The sequence below is a fragment of the Agelaius tricolor genome, unplaced genomic scaffold (assembly GCF_023055355.1).
Source record: "Agelaius tricolor isolate 1412-34295 unplaced genomic scaffold, bAgeTri1.0.p SCAF_33, whole genome shotgun sequence".
Lineage (NCBI taxonomy): Eukaryota > Metazoa > Chordata > Aves > Passeriformes > Icteridae > Agelaius > Agelaius tricolor.
In genome coordinates, this window is record NW_027269293.1 from 514421 (window position 1) to 530156 (window position 15736).

At 66.1% G+C, this 15736-nt stretch overlaps 3 protein-coding genes across 6 annotated transcripts; 1 reads left to right on the forward strand and 2 right to left on the reverse strand.

The window, feature by feature from the left end:
• Nucleotides 1-1776: 1776 nt before the first annotated feature.
• CRLF1 (cytokine receptor like factor 1) lies at nucleotides 1777-10552 on the forward strand. Of its 3 annotated transcripts, none has more exons than XM_071451904.1 (8): nucleotides 1777-1917; nucleotides 6571-6849; nucleotides 8172-8301; nucleotides 8593-8762; nucleotides 8992-9149; nucleotides 9223-9391; nucleotides 9639-9828; nucleotides 9945-10552. In XM_071451904.1, the coding sequence occupies exons 1-8, from the start codon at nucleotides 1836-1838 to the stop codon at nucleotides 10258-10260; spliced, it is 1494 nt and encodes a 497-aa protein (XP_071308005.1). In that variant the 5' UTR covers nucleotides 1777-1835; the 3' UTR covers nucleotides 10261-10552. The 3 variants fall into 3 exon arrangements, with proteins under 3 accessions (XP_071308005.1, XP_071308004.1, XP_071308003.1); XM_071451903.1 differs by having other exon boundaries at nucleotides 9639-9821; nucleotides 9945-10097; XM_071451902.1 differs by having other exon boundaries at nucleotides 9639-9817; nucleotides 9945-10097.
• A 155-nt stretch (nucleotides 10553-10707) lies between these two features.
• REX1BD (required for excision 1-B domain containing) lies at nucleotides 10708-13278 on the reverse strand. Its single transcript, XM_071451905.1, has 5 exons — nucleotides 13211-13278; nucleotides 12457-12539; nucleotides 11778-11982; nucleotides 11607-11695; nucleotides 10708-11230 (listed from the first exon to the last, which is right to left on the reverse strand). The coding sequence occupies exons 1-5, from the start codon at nucleotides 13211-13213 to the stop codon at nucleotides 11158-11160; spliced, it is 453 nt and encodes a 150-aa protein (XP_071308006.1). The 5' UTR covers nucleotides 13214-13278; the 3' UTR covers nucleotides 10708-11157.
• A 672-nt stretch (nucleotides 13279-13950) lies between these two features.
• Nucleotides 13951-15135, reverse strand: UBA52 (ubiquitin A-52 residue ribosomal protein fusion product 1). Of its 2 annotated transcripts, none has more exons than XM_071451591.1 (5): nucleotides 15027-15135; nucleotides 14557-14675; nucleotides 14383-14469; nucleotides 14190-14292; nucleotides 13951-14091 (listed from the first exon to the last, which is right to left on the reverse strand). In XM_071451591.1, exons 2-5 carry the CDS (start codon nucleotides 14657-14659, stop codon nucleotides 13998-14000), a joined length of 387 nt encoding a protein of 128 aa, XP_071307692.1. In that variant the 5' UTR covers nucleotides 14660-14675; nucleotides 15027-15135; the 3' UTR covers nucleotides 13951-13997. The 2 variants fall into 2 exon arrangements, with proteins under 2 accessions (XP_071307692.1, XP_071307693.1); XM_071451592.1 differs by having other exon boundaries at nucleotides 15018-15060.
• Nucleotides 15136-15736: the final 601 nt, after the last annotated feature.

Consider the following 15736-nt stretch of genomic DNA (forward strand, 5'->3'; position numbering starts at 1 on the left):
CCCGGGCCGGGGGTCAGAGGGGGGCTCCGGGCTGGATCTGCCTCCGGCCGGTGCCTGTGAGCGCGGCCCGTGGGCCGGAGGGAGCAGCTTTAAAGGTCACTGGCAAAGGGCAGCGCTGACCACAGCTGAGCGGCCGCCGCTGACTCAGAGCGCGGGAGAGCGGCTCGGTCCCCCCCGGCTGCTCCGGACGGGTCCTGAGGCCACCCTGGCCCTGCCCGCGGCTGGGGAGCGCTGTCCCCTCACCCTGTCCCCGTGCCGCAGGTGCTGCTGTGAGCTGGGAGGTGCCCGTGCCACCTGTGGTGACACTCACCGCGTTCCAGGTGACACCGGTGGGGACCGACGCTCCCCTCCCAGTGCCACCGTCCCTCCACCTTCCCCCTGCCCCCCAAGGCCAGCCCCAAGCCCAAGCCGCCTTCTGATGACGCCTCTGCCACCCATAGCCCCCGTGTCCCCAGGGTGGAGCCACCCCCTCCCCGGGGTCCCACCCGCTCCCCCAGACTCCCCAAATTCGGGGTGCTCGCTGAGCAGCGCGGCCAGCGGGGGAGCGGGCGGAGGGGGAAGGCTCCGGGCAGGGCAGGTGGGCGGCCGGGCTGGCCGCAGCTCCCGGCTCCGGCTCCATGAGGGGAATTTCTCCTTTCCCCCTGCGCCCAGCGCTGGCCGCGGCCCCCGGGTGCTTTCCCTGGTGGGTCGGGATCGCGGGCGGCCGCCAGCCCCCGGGGCAGCCGTGATTCACTCGGCCAGACTGCGGCCGCTGGGGCTGAAGTTTCTCAGGCTGGGTGGCTCCCGGAGCCTGACATTTTTGGGAAATTTCAACAAAAACATTTCAGAAGCTTCCAAAAAACAGGACGATGGGAAAAGGCATTGTTTGGGCTCCCTCCCCCTCTCGTTTTTTATTGTGTTTTTTAATCTCTGCAATCCCTGGTGCTGCCCAACACCTCGCAGCCCCACGCTGTGTGTCACCCCCCGCCCCGAGTCCCTGGGGCACCCCGGGCCACCCGGGTGTCCCCTGCCACCCTCCGTGCTCCATTCCTGGCAGGGAATGGTGTCCCCTCTCCTCACAGCCGGGGACACGTGGGGACAGTGGCCTTGCCATGACCGGGACCCGCTGTCCCGGGGGTCTCTGTCCTGCCCGGGGGTCTGCAAAGCTCTCGGTGCCACCGAGACCCCGGGCGGGGGCACGGGGGGGACACTGGGGGATGCCCGTGTGGGTGGCTTTGTCCTGGTGCTGGTGGCACTCCCGGACATGCCACCACCCCTGGGGACAAACGCAGCCCCAGTCTGGGGGGTCTTGGGGTCTTTTTTCCACTTCTTTGGGGCTTTGAGGAGGAAAGCCCCGGGATGATGGGTTCGGTAGAAAACATCGGGATTTACGGGATGATATTCCTGTTTTCAACCCAGAAATAAGTAATAACAGGGGTTCGGATCTCGGAGGCACTCGGAGCGTGGGGAAGCCGCGGCGGGGGGGGCCCCGGGGGCGCGGGAGGGTCCGCGCGTGAGTCACCCGTGGGCCGGCGGCCCCGGAGCGGCTCTTACTCACCTACCGGGGATCGGGGGGAGCGGGACACCGGCCCCGGCAGGGCTGGGGGGGTCCAGCATCCCGCGGCGGCAGCGGGCACCGGGCGGGGGCCGGTGCCGGGGCCGGTACCGGAGCGGGGCGATGTGGGGGGGGGTGGCGGGGCCGGTGGCTTTCTGCCCCCCCGGGGGCGGTCCCGGGGCGGGGCCAGGGCGGCAGTTGGGGCTTTGGTAACCGGGGGTTGCTCAGACTTGCTCGGGACTTCCCCGGACGTGCCGGTGCGCTCCGCCGCCCCGGGCACCGACGGGCACCGGAGCAGGCCATGCCGCCGCCGCCGCTGCTCCCGATGCTGCCGCTGCTGCTCCTGCTGCTGCCGCGCCTGCCCCGCGCCGAGCCGCTCTCCTGTGAGTACCGGCAGCACCGGGCGGCTCCCGCAAGGTGGGCGCGGGGCGGGCGGGGGTCCCGTCGGGGCCACGCGGGCGCTGCGCGGAGCCCCCCGGGGCTCTCCCGTCCGGCTCCGGCCCCGGCGTGCGGAGCCCCCCGAGGTTCGCCCGCTCCTTTCCGCGTGTCCCGTTCCCCCCCCAGCGGTGCCGGGATGCGGAGCCCCCCGGGGCTGTGCGCTCCTCTCCGCGTGCCGCGTCCCCCCCGGCCCCGGGATGCGGAGCGGCCCCGGGCGCGGCGGGGGCACCGCCGGGCGCACCTCGGGGCTGCGCTTCGCCTGCGCTGCGGAGGAGGAGGAGGAGGAGGAGGAGGAGGAGGAGGACAGGGACCCCCCCGCGGAGGGCAGCCGGGACCCCCCCTCCCCTCCCGACAGCAGCCGGGATCCCCCATCCCCGTGCCCGCAGCCCAGCCGGGACCCCCCCCGCCCCTTCCCCGCAGAGAACAATAGAGGAACCTTTTTTGTGCTGCCCCCCATCCCCGAGAGCAGCGAGGAGAGCCCCCCCTCCCCCGGCGCAGCCGCTGCTCCCTCTCCCCACGGAGAACGGCGACCCCGAGGAGGGCCGGTCCCCCCTTGTCCCCCTCCCCGCCGTCCAGCCCCCCCTCCCGCAGAACAATGCGGCTCCATTCCCCACCCAGGACAATGGAAACCCCCGGCCTCCGCCCGGAGAACAATAGCGAGCCCCTTCCCCTCGCGACCCCCTCGCAGCCCCGGGAGCCATCGCCCCCCTCTGCCCCCCCCAAAGCCTCTGAGACCCCCCCCCCCCTCTGCCGAGAACAACGGGGTCCCCCCTTCCCCCGGAGAGCCGCCCCCCCATCCCAGAGAACAATGAATCCCCTTTGCCCACCCAGAACAACGAGGATCTCCCTCCCCGCCCCACGGAAAACAACGACCCCCCCAACAAAAACAAAAATCCCCCTGGGGGCCCTCAGTGATGCCCAATTTGGGGGCCCCACCGGCGGTGGCAGGTCCGGGAGGTGCCACCTGTGGGCTGAGCTGTGGAGCGGCCTCAGCCCCGCGGGGATCGGGGTCCCCCCGGCCGTGGGGGGACACACGGGGGAGGGATCCCCCCTTCCCCACGGAGCCCTAAACCCGACGGAGCCCCGGTCCCGGCCACCGCCCCGCTGCCCCCGCTGCGGCCCGAGCCAGGGGAGGGCGAGGTCCCGCTCCCCGCTCCCCGCTCCCCGCTCCCCGCTGCCCGCAGCAGGAAGTTCGGCTTCCTCCCTATGATGGGAATTTCTCAAGGCGATGGATGTTCTCCGCTCCGACGCGCGAACGGGACCCGCCACAAACGGCACCGCTCGCCCGGCGGCTCCCGCGCCCCCTCCCCGGCCACCGGCACCGAGCCCTGACCCGGCCCCGTCCTTACGGGGGAGCCCCGAGGGCGTTAATTGGGGCAGGAGCTGCTGGAGCCATGGGGTGGGGAGGGGGAACGCTCCAAAAATCCCTTCGGGGGCCGTGAGCGAGAGCGGCCGATCCCGGCGGCTCCCGGTGCCCGCCCCGGTGCCTGGAGGGGCTGATCCCGCTGGGAACCGCCCGAGGCCACGGCCGGACCCTCGGAGGGGCTGAGCCCGCACCTTCCTCCTCCCGAGCCGCCGGGCTCCCCCCGGACCCCATTTCCCCCTCCCCACGGGGGTCCGGGGCAGCGCTGGCCCCTCGACGTGCGGCGCTGGCCAAGGCGAAGCCAAATCTCCTTTTAGAGAGCGAAAGTTTCCCCTCGGTGCAGCTCGGCCGCGCTGGAATGCCTGGGCTTTTTATAAATCCCTCCTCGAGCCCAGGGATGGGCACGAGAAATGCCAGTCGGGGATGAGAAAGGGGAAAAAGAGACTGGAGAGCAGGGTAGGAAAGAGGGATAAAGCATTTCTGGGTACCGTGTCTGCCCGCAAGCCTCGCTGCTCGAGTTTTAGACGAGCTCAAACTACACATATATATTTAATTTTATTTTTCCTGTGGAATTCAGAGCTTCCCAAATTCCCTTTTGTTCTTCAGGGCAATTATTTCTATTTTCCTTTAACCCCCTGCACAGCTCAATAAATCTTTTTTAACTGCGTGATCTCTGACACTTATCAGAGCTTTTTTTTTTTCCTCCCCCCTTTTCTTTGCCAACCCCTTAAAACTCCGATATAAAACTAAAATGAAATCCGGCCCTTCGGAAGAAAAGCATAAACGTTCCCGACACCTTGGAAATGTGGTTTTACTTTATAGCATTACTTAGCACCTGATCAGCGTTTTTTTTTTGCAATAGAGAAGCCATAAAACCCCCGAGCAGGTATTTTCGTTGCAACTTGCACATTCCACAGCCTGCCTGCGTCTCTCCGGCCCTTTCCTCTCCCGATCGGAAAACTTCACACTTTTCCCTTTTAAAACACATGTTCGGCGCTGCGGCCGTGCTGAGGGGGGAAAACAATTCCGGGGGGAAAAAAATATAATATATATATGTGTATAATTGGCCCCTCCAGAGGCTCCTGCTCGGAGGAGGGAAAAAAAACCAAAATCCAGGGAAAAAAAAAATACAGAGAGAGAGAAAATTGGCCCCTCCAGAGGGTCCTGCTCGGAGGATGGGAAACGTGTCTGTTTTACGGTGCTCGTGTGAGTTTCTGGGGCTGTTTAGATTAAGGCTGAGGAGAATCAGGGCTCGGAGTGCTGGGTCTGTTATCGGCAGAGCCGCAGCAGCTCCGGGCTCGGCTCGTGGCGGGGTCGGAGCGGGGTGGGCGCCTTGGCAGAGAGGGGGGATGAGAATTCCAGAGGCCTGGCTGGCCTTGGGAAGGGCTGGGATGGATCCATCGCCATCCAGGGATGCTCGGGGCATCCCGGAGTACCCAGCACCGTCCCGCGGCCGTTCGGGGTACCGGGTACCGATCCGGGGGTGCTCGGGGTGCCCGGCACCAATCCGCGGATATTTGGGGTGCCCCAGGCTCCCTTTCCCCGCTGCATTGCCCTCCTCGCCCCTCACCAGCACGGCGGCAATTCCTGATGAAGCCTCCCCGGCGTAAAGAGGATTTCGGAGCCCTGATTGCGGAGCTGGGGGGCGGACCCTGCTGGGATCTCTGCGGCGTGCGGGGCTTTCGGGAGCGCCGGGCGGGAGCCGGGGCGGGCGGCGGGCGCTGAAAGCCGAGCGGGGCCCGGAGGTCGCCGGGGCGGGGAGGTCGCGGCACTTTCCGGGAGGTAATTTGGGAATATTAACCCGGCGCGTGCGGATGGAGCCGATAAGGGCTGACGGACACGGAACAGCCCGGCCGGGGCAGCCGAGGGGGCCCGGCGTGAACCGGGATGGGAATTTCCCCGCTCGGAGGGGCTCCCCCAGCCCCGGCACCCTCGGGATGTCCAGGGGAGAGCGGTGGGATTTGGGAGAGGGCCCAGGATGGGAATTTCCCCGCTCGGAGGGGCTCCCCCAGCCTGTGACACCCCCGGGATGTCCAGGGGAGAGCGGTGGGATTTGGGACAGGGCCCAGGACGGGAATTTCCCCTCTCGGAGGGGCTCCCGCAGCCTCGGCACCCCCGGGATGTCCAGGGGAGAGCGGTGGGATTTGGGAGAGGGCCCAGGACGGGAATTTCCCCGCTCGGAGGGGCTCCCCCAGCCTCGGCACCCCCGGGATGTCCAGGGGAGAGCGGTGGGATTTGGGAGAGGGCCCAGGACGGGAATTTCCCCTCTCGGAGGGGCTCCCCCAGCCTCGGCACCCCCGGGATGTGCAGGGGAGAGCGGTGGGATTTGGGAGCACACGGTGAGGATGAGGCGGGAGCTCTTGGGAAGCGCTTCCCAGCCCTGGGCGAGGCGATCCTGGGGGAAATGCAGGACCTGGCAGTGTTAGAAAAGGCGGGGAGGGGGAAATCCCCTCGAATTTTCTTTTTTTTTTTGAAATCCTTTTGTCGCGGAAAAACTTCCGAAGCTGCAACCCAGCCCCGCCCCAGCCCTGGGGAAAATAAAGATAAAAAGTGGATATGAAAAATATTTTTAAAGTTCTAAAATAGATGCAGATATAAAAATAGATATTAAATGTGTTTAGATATAAAATATATGTAGATATAAAAGTAGGTGTAAAGCGTATTTAAATAGATAAAAATAGGTGTGTATTGAGATACAGAATAGATACAAAAACTATTTAAAGAGATATAAAAGATACAAAATGTCTTTAGGTATAAAACGGATATAAAATGTGCAGAAGTAAAGAATAGATATGAAACACATTTAAACCAATGTAAAATAGAAACCAGTGTCTTTAAATGGATGTAAAATGGAAACCAGTGTGTTAAATTGATACAAAATAGATATGTGATGATTTAAATCTATATAAAATAGATATGGGATTTAAATCAGTATAGGCTTGTGATGATTTACATCGATGTAAAATAGCTAAACAATGTGTTTAAATTAACATAAAACACATATGATGATTTAAATTGATATAGACGTGATGATTTAAATTGATGCAAAATAGCAAAACAATGCACTTAAGCAGATATAAAACGTATTTAAATGAATACAGAAGAGACATCAAGGCGTTTAAATCAATGCAAACCAGATAAACAGACCCAAGACACGCTCAGACAGCTCTAACCTCGTCAGCTCAGTACCAAACCCTCATAACCGATTCCCCCCGCTCTGTCTCTCCGGCTGCAGACCCCGCCGTGATTTCCCCCCAGGACCCCACGCTGCTGATCGGCTCCTCGCTGGTGGCCACGTGCACGGTCAGCCCGGACTTTCCGCTGAAAGCCGAGGACCTGTACTGGACGCTGAACGGGCGGCGCCTCCCGGCCGCCTCCTACGCCGCCCTGGGCCCCTCCACGCTCAGCGTGGCCCTGGCCCGCCTCAACGGCTCCAGGCAGCAGTCGGGGGACAACCTGGTGTGTCACAGCAGAGACGGTGGCATCCTGGCCGGCTCCTGCCTTTATGTCGGATGTACGTCGGTGCTGCCGCGCCGTGCCGGGGTCTGGGCTGTGGGCTGGGGTCTGGTCACTGTGGGCTGGGGTCTGGTCACTGTGCTGGGGTCTGGTCACTGTGCCGGGGTCTGGTCACTGTGGGCTGGGGTCTGGTCACTGGGCTGGGGTGTGGTCACTGTGGGCTGGGGTCTGGTCACTGTGGGCTGGGGTCTGGTCACTGTGCCAGGGTCTGGTCACTGTGGGCTGGGGTCTGGTCACTGTGCTGGGGTGTGGTCACTGTGCCGGGGTCTGGGCTGTGGGCTGGGGTCAGGTCACTGTGGGCTGGGGTGTGGTCACTGTGCTGGGGTCTGGTCATTGGGCTGGGGTCTGGTCACTGTGGGCTGGGGTGTGGTCACTGTGGGCTGGGGTCTGGTCACTGTGCCGGGGTCTGGTCACTGTGGGCTGGGGTGTGGTCACTGTGGGCTGGGGTCTGGTCACTGTGCCGGGGTCTGGTCACTCTGTGCCAGGGTCTGGTCACTGTGCTGGGGTCTGGTCACTGTGGGCTGGGGTCTGGTCACTCTGTGCCAGGGTCTGGTCACTGTGCAGGGCTGTGGTCACTGTGCCGGGGTCTGGTCACTGTGCTGGGGTCTGGTCACTGTGGGCTGGGGTCAGGTCACTGTGCAGGGCTGTGGTCACTCTATACTGGGGTCTGGCTGCTCTCTGCTGGGGTTTGGTCACTGTGCCGGGGTCTGGTCACTGTGCTGGGGTCTGGTCACTGTGGGCTGGGGTCAGGTCACTGTGCAGGGCTGTGGTCACTCTGTACTGGGGTCTGGCTGCTCTGTGCTGGGGTCTGGTCACTGTGCTGGGGTTTGGTCACTGTGCTGGGGTCTGGTCACTGTGCTGCGGTCCAGCCACTCTGTGCCAAGGTCTAGCTCTGTGTCAGGGTCCAGCTGCTCTGTACTGGGGTCTGGCCACCACTCTCCCCCATGGGAGCGAAGCCAGGGATCCCCAGGGAGGAATCAGCCTCCTGGTTCTCACCAAAGCGTGCCAGGAACTGCTCTGGTGGAGCCCTGACCCGCGCGCAGCTCAGAGGCTGTTTCGGCAAAGCCTCGGTTAAAACGCGCTTGTCCGAACCAATAATCGTAAGATTTTATCTTGGGCTATTTTAAGGCCGATGCTCTGTCCCAGGAATATGGGATCGGAACGGGGAATGCAGCTCGGGTTTGTTTTTTGGGTCGCTACGCATTCCCGGGAATACAGAGGCTCAGCTGGGAACGCAGCTTGGATTTGGGGTTTGTGTCTCCGTGGCTGGAAAAAAAACAGCTCTGGAACCTCCCGTTCTTTGGTTTTTGTCTCTGCCAGTACCCCCAGAAAAACCAGTCAACATCACTTGCTGGTCCAAAAACATGAAGGACCTGACCTGCAAGTGGGCGCCAGGGACAGAAGGGGAGACCTTCCTGCACACCAACTACACCCTCAAGTACAAGCGCAGGTGGGTGCTCACCTTCATCCCTGTTGTCGTTAAAAACGTTGGAGTGGGATTTAATGGGAAACAGGGAAGGGGCAGCTCGATGCCTCCTGGCTGGGCCCTGCTTTTCTGGGATGAGTTTCCTCATGGAGCTGGGGAGGGTGAGGAGAAGCTGCTGCGGGCCTGGTTGAGTTGGGAATCACTGAGTGAACCACAGGGTCAGTCCCGCAATTCTGACAGCGTGGAAAAACCAAAAGGTGACCCACGGGAGCGTGGGGGAGTGGTGCCAGCACCTCATCCATCACCTGCCCGCAGGTGGTACGGCCAGGACAACACCTGCCAGGAATACCACACGGCCGGAACCTACTCCTGCCACATCCCCAAGGACCTGGCCCTCTTCACGCCCTACGAGATCTGGGTGGAGGCGTCCAACCGCCTGGGGGTGGCCGTGTCCGACGTGGTCATGCTGGACATCCTCGACGTGGGTGAGCCACGGGTGCCACCGCCGTGCCGGTGCCGGTGACCCTGTGAGGGGAGCGGCCGCGCCGGGCTGGGGCGGGGGCAGCAGGAAATGGGCGATATGTGAGCAGAATTGCTCCTAATCGAATTAGGCTGTTTGCTCCGAGTCGCTCCTACATCCGCGGCTCCTTAACCCTCGCGGCCCCGCGGCGCTGCCCCGCTGTGCCCCCGGGCCAGCCCTGCCTGTCCCCGCAGTCACCACGGACCCGCCGTCCGACGTGCACGTCAGCAGGGTGGGCGACCTGGAGGACCAGCTGAGCGTGCGCTGGAGCTCCCCGCCGGCCCTCAAGGATTTCCTCTTCCAAGCCAAGTACCAGATCCAATACCGGGTGGAGGACAGCTCCGAGTGGAAGGTGGGTGGGCACGGCCGGGGGACAGCGCGGGGGTGGCCCAGGGTCCGGGTGCCGCCATCTCCTCCCTCCGCAGGTGGTGGATGATGTGGGCAACCAGACCTCCTGCCGCCTGGCCGGCCTGCGCCCCGGCACCGTCTACTTCGTCCAGGTGCGCTGTAACCCCTTCAGCATCTACGGCTCCAAGAAAGCCGGGATCTGGAGCGACTGGAGCAACCCCACGGCCGCCTCCACCCCGCGCAGCGGTGAGTGCGGCCGGCAGCGCTCCCCGGTGCCGCCGCTGCCGCGCTCCCCTCCCCGTGCCCCGGGGGATGTGCGGGGCCCGCTCCATGCCCGGCACCTGGATTTCCTGCAAAGGAGCCAATTTGGAGCTCGGCTTTCCCGGCTGGGAGCCAAAACCTGCTCGGGTTCCTGTCCTCGTTCACGGCACGGCGGTGATGGGGGGGTCGAGGCGCGTCCCCCCGTGTGGCGCTGACCCCCCTGTCCCTGCAGAGCGAGTGGCGGGGGGCTGCGACCCCAAAGTGGGGGAGCAGAACACGACGCTGCGGCGGGAGCTGAAGCAGTTTTTCGGGTGGGTGAAGAAACACGCCTACGGCTGCTCCAACCTCGGCATCAAACTCTACGACCAGTGGCGCGTGTGGCTGCAGAAATCGCACAAAACACGCAACCAGGTAGGTAAGGAGCCTTTCGCACTTCTTCTCCCCGGCTGGGTGGGGACGCGGGGTGACCCCCCACCCCAGGGATGCTGGGGGGTGACGCCGACCCCGGGGCGACGCGGGGCTCTGCTCCTCTCCGCAGGTTCTTCCCGGCGATAAGCTGTAGCCCGCGGGGGACCGAGCGCCGGCAGGATGGGACGGGGCGCCCGGCGCCCACCCGGGACCGCCCGCGCCCGCCCCGGCCCCGCCGCGGGGGCGCTGGGAGGCGGCCGGGGCGCAGCGCGGCCCCGCAGCCCTGGGGGATGGGGTGGGGTGAGCTTGGGGGGCCGGGCTGGCCCAGCCCCGGGGGCTCTGTGGGACCGCGGCCCTGCGGCAGCGAGGGGACGCCCCAGCCTTGCCCGGCCGGGGGAGGCACCGCGGAGCCTTGGCTCCGCCAGCCGGGGCAGCCCCTGGCATGAAAGGGGCGCCGGGGGCTTCCCGGGTGACCCCACCCTCGCCGCAGTTCCCCCCGGGAAGCGATTTTGGCCTTTCTCTCGCCAGGGTCCCACGTGCGAGTGCACGGAGGGGTCCGTCCCCAGGGAGCCACGCAGGCTGATTGGAGGCTGCTGGGGTTTGCCCAGTGCCTGCTCCAGTTTTGATTCAAACCAGCCTTATTTTGGTTCCATTTCAGTCAATTAGGAACAGATTTAAGCTTAATGCCAATAAACCTCTGAAACCCCACCGGGGTCTGCGTCAGCGGAGCGGCAGCGCTGCGCGGGGACGGGGATGCAGCGGGCAGCCAAGTGGGGCCCGTGGCCTTTGTCACCCCATCCCGGGGCTCCCAGGGGACCGAGCCAAGGTGGAGGGGGTGGCACTGGGGCAGAGGGGGCCACACGAACCCTTGAGATCACACCACTCAGGCCAGCTCCATGGGGACAGGTTTATTTGGGGTGACCATAGAAAAAGCGCGTGCGGAGCACCGGAGCTGCAGTGGGGCTGGGGGCACAGCCGCTCTCCAAGATGTGGTCTGGGGGGGCTGCTGCCCGTGAGGCTCCAGCTGGCAGCAGGGACAGTGCCCAGCTCGATGGAGGCCTGGCAGGGCAGCCCCTTGGCACTGCAGGGTGTGCTCTGCCTTTGGCACAGCCGGGGAGGGGAACCAGCCCCATGCCGGAGCCCTCTGCTGAGGGGCACTCAGGATTTAGGGGGACCCCTGTTGTCCCAGAGGGAGCTCCTCCACCCCTTCCAGCCTGTGCTGCACAGAAGGGGCCCAGAGGACAATGCCCACCTTGCCAAGGTGCACCGGGAGCGGGCGGGGGATGAGCGGGGCCCCCGTTCCACCAGGCCGGCCCCTCCAGCCGTTCCCACGGGGACACCCATCACTCAACTTCTTCCGAATCGTACTTAAGGTCCTGGAGAATTTCGCTGATTGCCTCAATGGTTTTAATTAGCCTACGAGAGCGGATGGAAACTATAAATAAAGCCCATATGGAGCGTATTATGTGGGCCGCCTCGCCTTCCCCGCGCTGTTTATGAAACACTCAGCCTGGGGAGGCCGAGGGGACGCGGCCACGCAGCGCCGCCAGACCCCGAAGGCACCATCTGGGCCCCCCTGGGCCGCAGGGAGGGCGGGGAAAGGCAGGCAAGGGGCTCCTGGCCTGGGCTCCGGGATCCCTTCCAGCTCAGGACACGCCAGGACCCTGCGGGCTGGGGAGGGGGCGCCACCCCAAAACAGGGGCAGGAGGGGATGGCACTGGGGGTTCTGGGCTAGGGGGGACTCTGCCTTCCCAAAATGAGGGGGGACAGCAGCGGGGCCACCACCACCTACTTGTGCTTGAGCTCCTGCACCTCCTGCTGATGGGCGCCCACGTCGGGCTGGTCCTGTGCCTGCTGCCGGGCCAGCTGCAGCTGCGCCGTCTGTGGGGGACACCACGGGAGCTGAGACCCCCCAAAGCAGCCCCAGGGACCCCCCCTCTCCCCTCCCCAGCCCAGCACCCACCAGCTGCAGCTTCTCCTGCTCCCTGTCCTGGAGCCGGGCCAGGTGCTGGGCCAGGTCGGGGCGGCCGAGCTGGTCCCGCAGGCGCCCGGCGATGGCCAGCACCTCCCGGGAGATGCCGCTGAAGGCCACGGTGACCTCGTGCACCAGCTGCCGGTACCGCGGGAAGTCATAGTGGGGGGCGCTGCTCAGGTAGGCCCGGTGGCCCCTGCGGACAGGCCAGGGGGGAGAAGCCACTGTCACCACCCTGGGGTGCCCATCCTGGAGCCGAGCCCCCTTTGCCGCCCACCACAGGCAGCACCAGCGGGGTTTTCCTGCCTGTTCCTGCCTGGATTTGGCGGCATGAGCAGGCAGCCTCACCCCTCACACGGGACAGGGTTGGAAACTGCTTTTTTTGGGGGGGAAGGTTGGGGGTTTGGGTTTTTTCGTCCTGTACACTCTCAGCCCTGCATCCCAGGAAGTCCATCATCTGCTGGATGCTGAAATAGGATTCAGGTGTCCAGCGCAGAGTCCCGCTGCCAGCTGGAGCTCATCAGCCATCCCCGTGGCCCCGTCCCAACAGGATGCAAAATAATCGGGACGGGGGATCCGGTTCCCTGCTGGGGGTGCCCCGCCCGCCCCGGTGGGTGCCGCCCCCGGGGCCCATCCCCGCGGCGCTGCCGGTGCCGGTGCCGGTACTCACTCCTCGAAGAGCCGGTACGTCTCGACCCGCTCGCTCTGCAGCTCCCGCAGCCGCTGCAGCAGCTCCCGCACGGCCTCGCCCGTCTGCGGGACAGACAGAAGGGGACGCGGTGGCACCGGTGAGCCGGTAACGGCTCCGGGCAGAGGCGGTACCGCCCAGCGGGATCGCCCCGGTGCTGGGGCAACGCGTCCCCGCCCAGCACCGGTTCTGGGGGTCCCAGGTGGGTTCCGGCCGCGGGGCTTGAGCTGAGCCCGGCACCGGCACCGGCACCGGGAGCCGCCCGGCCTTGTGCACACAACACAGACGGGCACCGGGACCCCTCATATCCCCCTGCCCACCACCGCGCCCCCAGACCGCCCGTGCACGAACCGGACTGACACCGGGACCCCCCGGACACGTGCCCGCGGTACCGAAGGGCACCGGGACCCCCATCCCGTCCGTGCGTGCGTCGGGACCGCTCTCTGTGCACGCCCGGAGCGGCACCGGGAGCCCCGGCCGTGCTCACACAACCCAGACGGGCACCGGGAGCTCCCCGGCCCCGGGTGCCCCCACCCCGCTGCAAACGCACCGGGAGCCCCCCGGCCACGTGTCCGCGAACCGGCACCGGGATCCCCCCGGTTCACAGACGGGCTCCGGGACCCCCCCATCCGCGACGCCCCCGTGACCACGCGCGCACGGACCCGCTCGGTCCCGGGACGCCCCTCCCGCCCCCCGGGGCCGCTCCCGTTCCCGTCCCGCTCCCGGTGCCGCTCACCATGGCCCGGCCCGGCCGCACGGCGCAGGCCCGGGGCCCGCGGGGCGGAGCGCGGTTCCGCCGCCACCTGCAGGCACCGAGCGGCAGCGCCGCCAGCCCCGGTGCCCTGCCCCGGGGCCCCGGTCCGGCCCCTGTGAGCGCACGGCCGGGGGTCCCGGTGGGTGGGTAGGGGGATGCACTGGGGGCTCCGTGAACAGGGGAGCCCGGTGCCGGTTCCTGGACACGCGGCCGGGGGCTCCCGGTGCGTTTGCCGCTGAACAGGGAGAGCCCAGGACGGAGCCGGTCCGATGCACACCTGGCCGGGGGTCCCAGCAGGTGGGTAAGGGGGGCCCGGTGTCCGGGGGTCCCAGCAGGTGGGTAAGGGGGGGCCCGGTGTTCATCCAGACCCTGCAGAAGTGCCCGGAGGACGCCCAGTGCATGAGCAGGGGCGCGTAGGGCTCCTGGTGACAGTCACCCCCCATGGCTGGGGGTCCCAGTGCACGAACAGGGAAGGGTCTGTGTGTGATTCTGGTGCTGGTCCAGTCCCTGGCCGGGTCCCAGTGTCCATCTGCTGCATCCACATGGCCGGGGGGCCCGTGGGTGGGCAGGGGGGTCCCAGTGCTGGCCCAGTTTGTGCACACACTGCTGCAGCACCACCACCTCCATTCCTCCCTGTCCCCCCACCCTGCTATGCTGCTCCAGCACCGCCCCCATTTACTGAAAACCACAATTTGGCTAAAAAAAACACCAGAAAACGGGGCTGAGCGTTGCAATACTTTATTGGCCAGGGCAGGCAGGGCTGGAGGCTCTATTTGACCTTCTTCTTGGGGCGCAGGTTGTTGGTGTGCCCGCACTTCTTCTTGCGGCAGTTGACGGCGCGGGGGTGCAGGCGGGCGTAGCACCTGGGGGGAACAGGTCAGCAGAGCCCCGCGGCCCCGGGGAGGGCTCTGGGGGCTGCAGGAAGGGGCTGAGGGGACACGGAGGGGGCACGGGGACGTACTTGCGGCAGATCATCTTGTCACAGTTGTACTTCTGGGCCAGCTGGCGCAGGGAGGGCTCGATGATTCCCCCTCGCAGGCGCAGCACCAGGTGCAGGGTGGACTCTGTGAGGAGACATTGGTGTCACACCGGGGGGAAAGCAGCAGCCGGCACCCCAAAAATGCCCCCCAAAACCCCCCTGGGTCCTGGAGCACCTTTCTGGATGTTGTAGTCTGCGAGGGTGCGGCCATCCTCCAGCTGCTTCCCCGCGAAGATCAGGCGCTGCTGGTCGGGGGGGATCCCTGCGGGACACAATCACACAATCAACCGCGGTGGGGACACCGGGGAGCCCCGCGGGGCCACTCCGCCGCTCCCGGCCCCGCCTGTACCTTCCTTGTCCTGGATCTTGGCTTTCACGTTCTCGATGGTGTCATTGGGCTCCACCTCGAGGGTGATGGTTTTGCCCGTGAGGGTTTTCACGAAGATCTGCATCTTGGCACCTTCTCACCTGCGGCAGCGGCAGCCGCGTCACCCCGGGCCGGCCCCGTTATCGCCGTGTCCCGCCCCCGACAGGGCCCCGCCGCCCCCCGGCCCCTCAAAGCCCCGTTCCCGACCACCCCTCCCGGGATCCAGCCCCCATCCCGGGATCTGGCCCCACCCCGGGTCTCGGGGCCCTCGCGCGGGATCCAGTCCCGTCCCCGGGGACCCAGGGCCCCTCCCGGGTTTCCAGCTCCCACTCCGGGATCCAGCCCCCGCTGCCCGGGTCCCAGGCGCCCCTCCCGGGATCCAGCGGCCCCTCCCGGGATGCAGGGCCCCCGCCCCGGGCCCCGGGCCCGCTCCGGTCCCGCACCGCGCGCACCCGCGGCCTCGCTGCTGAGGGAAAGGGAGGCGGGGCCGGAACCGCGGCCGCGTCACTGCCGGTGGGGACACCGGTACCGCCCGCGACAGCTCCGTCATTTCCGGCGGGGACACCGGCACCGCCCCGCGACAGCTCCGGCACCGCCCCGCGACCGTCCGGCCACTGTTCTGTCACTGCCGGGGGGACACCGGTACCGCGGGACAGGGCACGGGAGCGTCCGCACGGACCTGGGACCAGACCGACCCCGGTCACACGGCCCAGGACCGACCCCCAAACCCGACCCTGACCCTGGGACCGGCCCCCAAACCCGACCCTGACCCCACAGCCCCTGGGACCGGCCCCACACTGACCCCATGGCCACAGGACTGGACCCATGACCGGCCCCAGAGTTCCAGGACCAGCCACACAGCCCCACAGCTCCAGGATCAGCCCCAGCAGCCAGTCCTCCAGTCCCCCACTCTCCTCTCATCCCCTCCCAGGCCTTCAGGACCCCAAAGCCAAGCAGTTCCTCCACCACACCACAATGCTGGTGGAAAAGAAAGATCTGGAGAGCTGCAGTTCCTGGGAACCTGCCTGTGGAGCCGCCAGCAGCAGCGTGTGAGGGGCTGAGTGCGAGAACCAAAGGGAAACACAGCTCTGGCTCATCCAGCAGTGAGAACTCAGCCAGCACAAGTCCATCAGCAGCAGGGACAGACCCCGGGCAGAGCTGG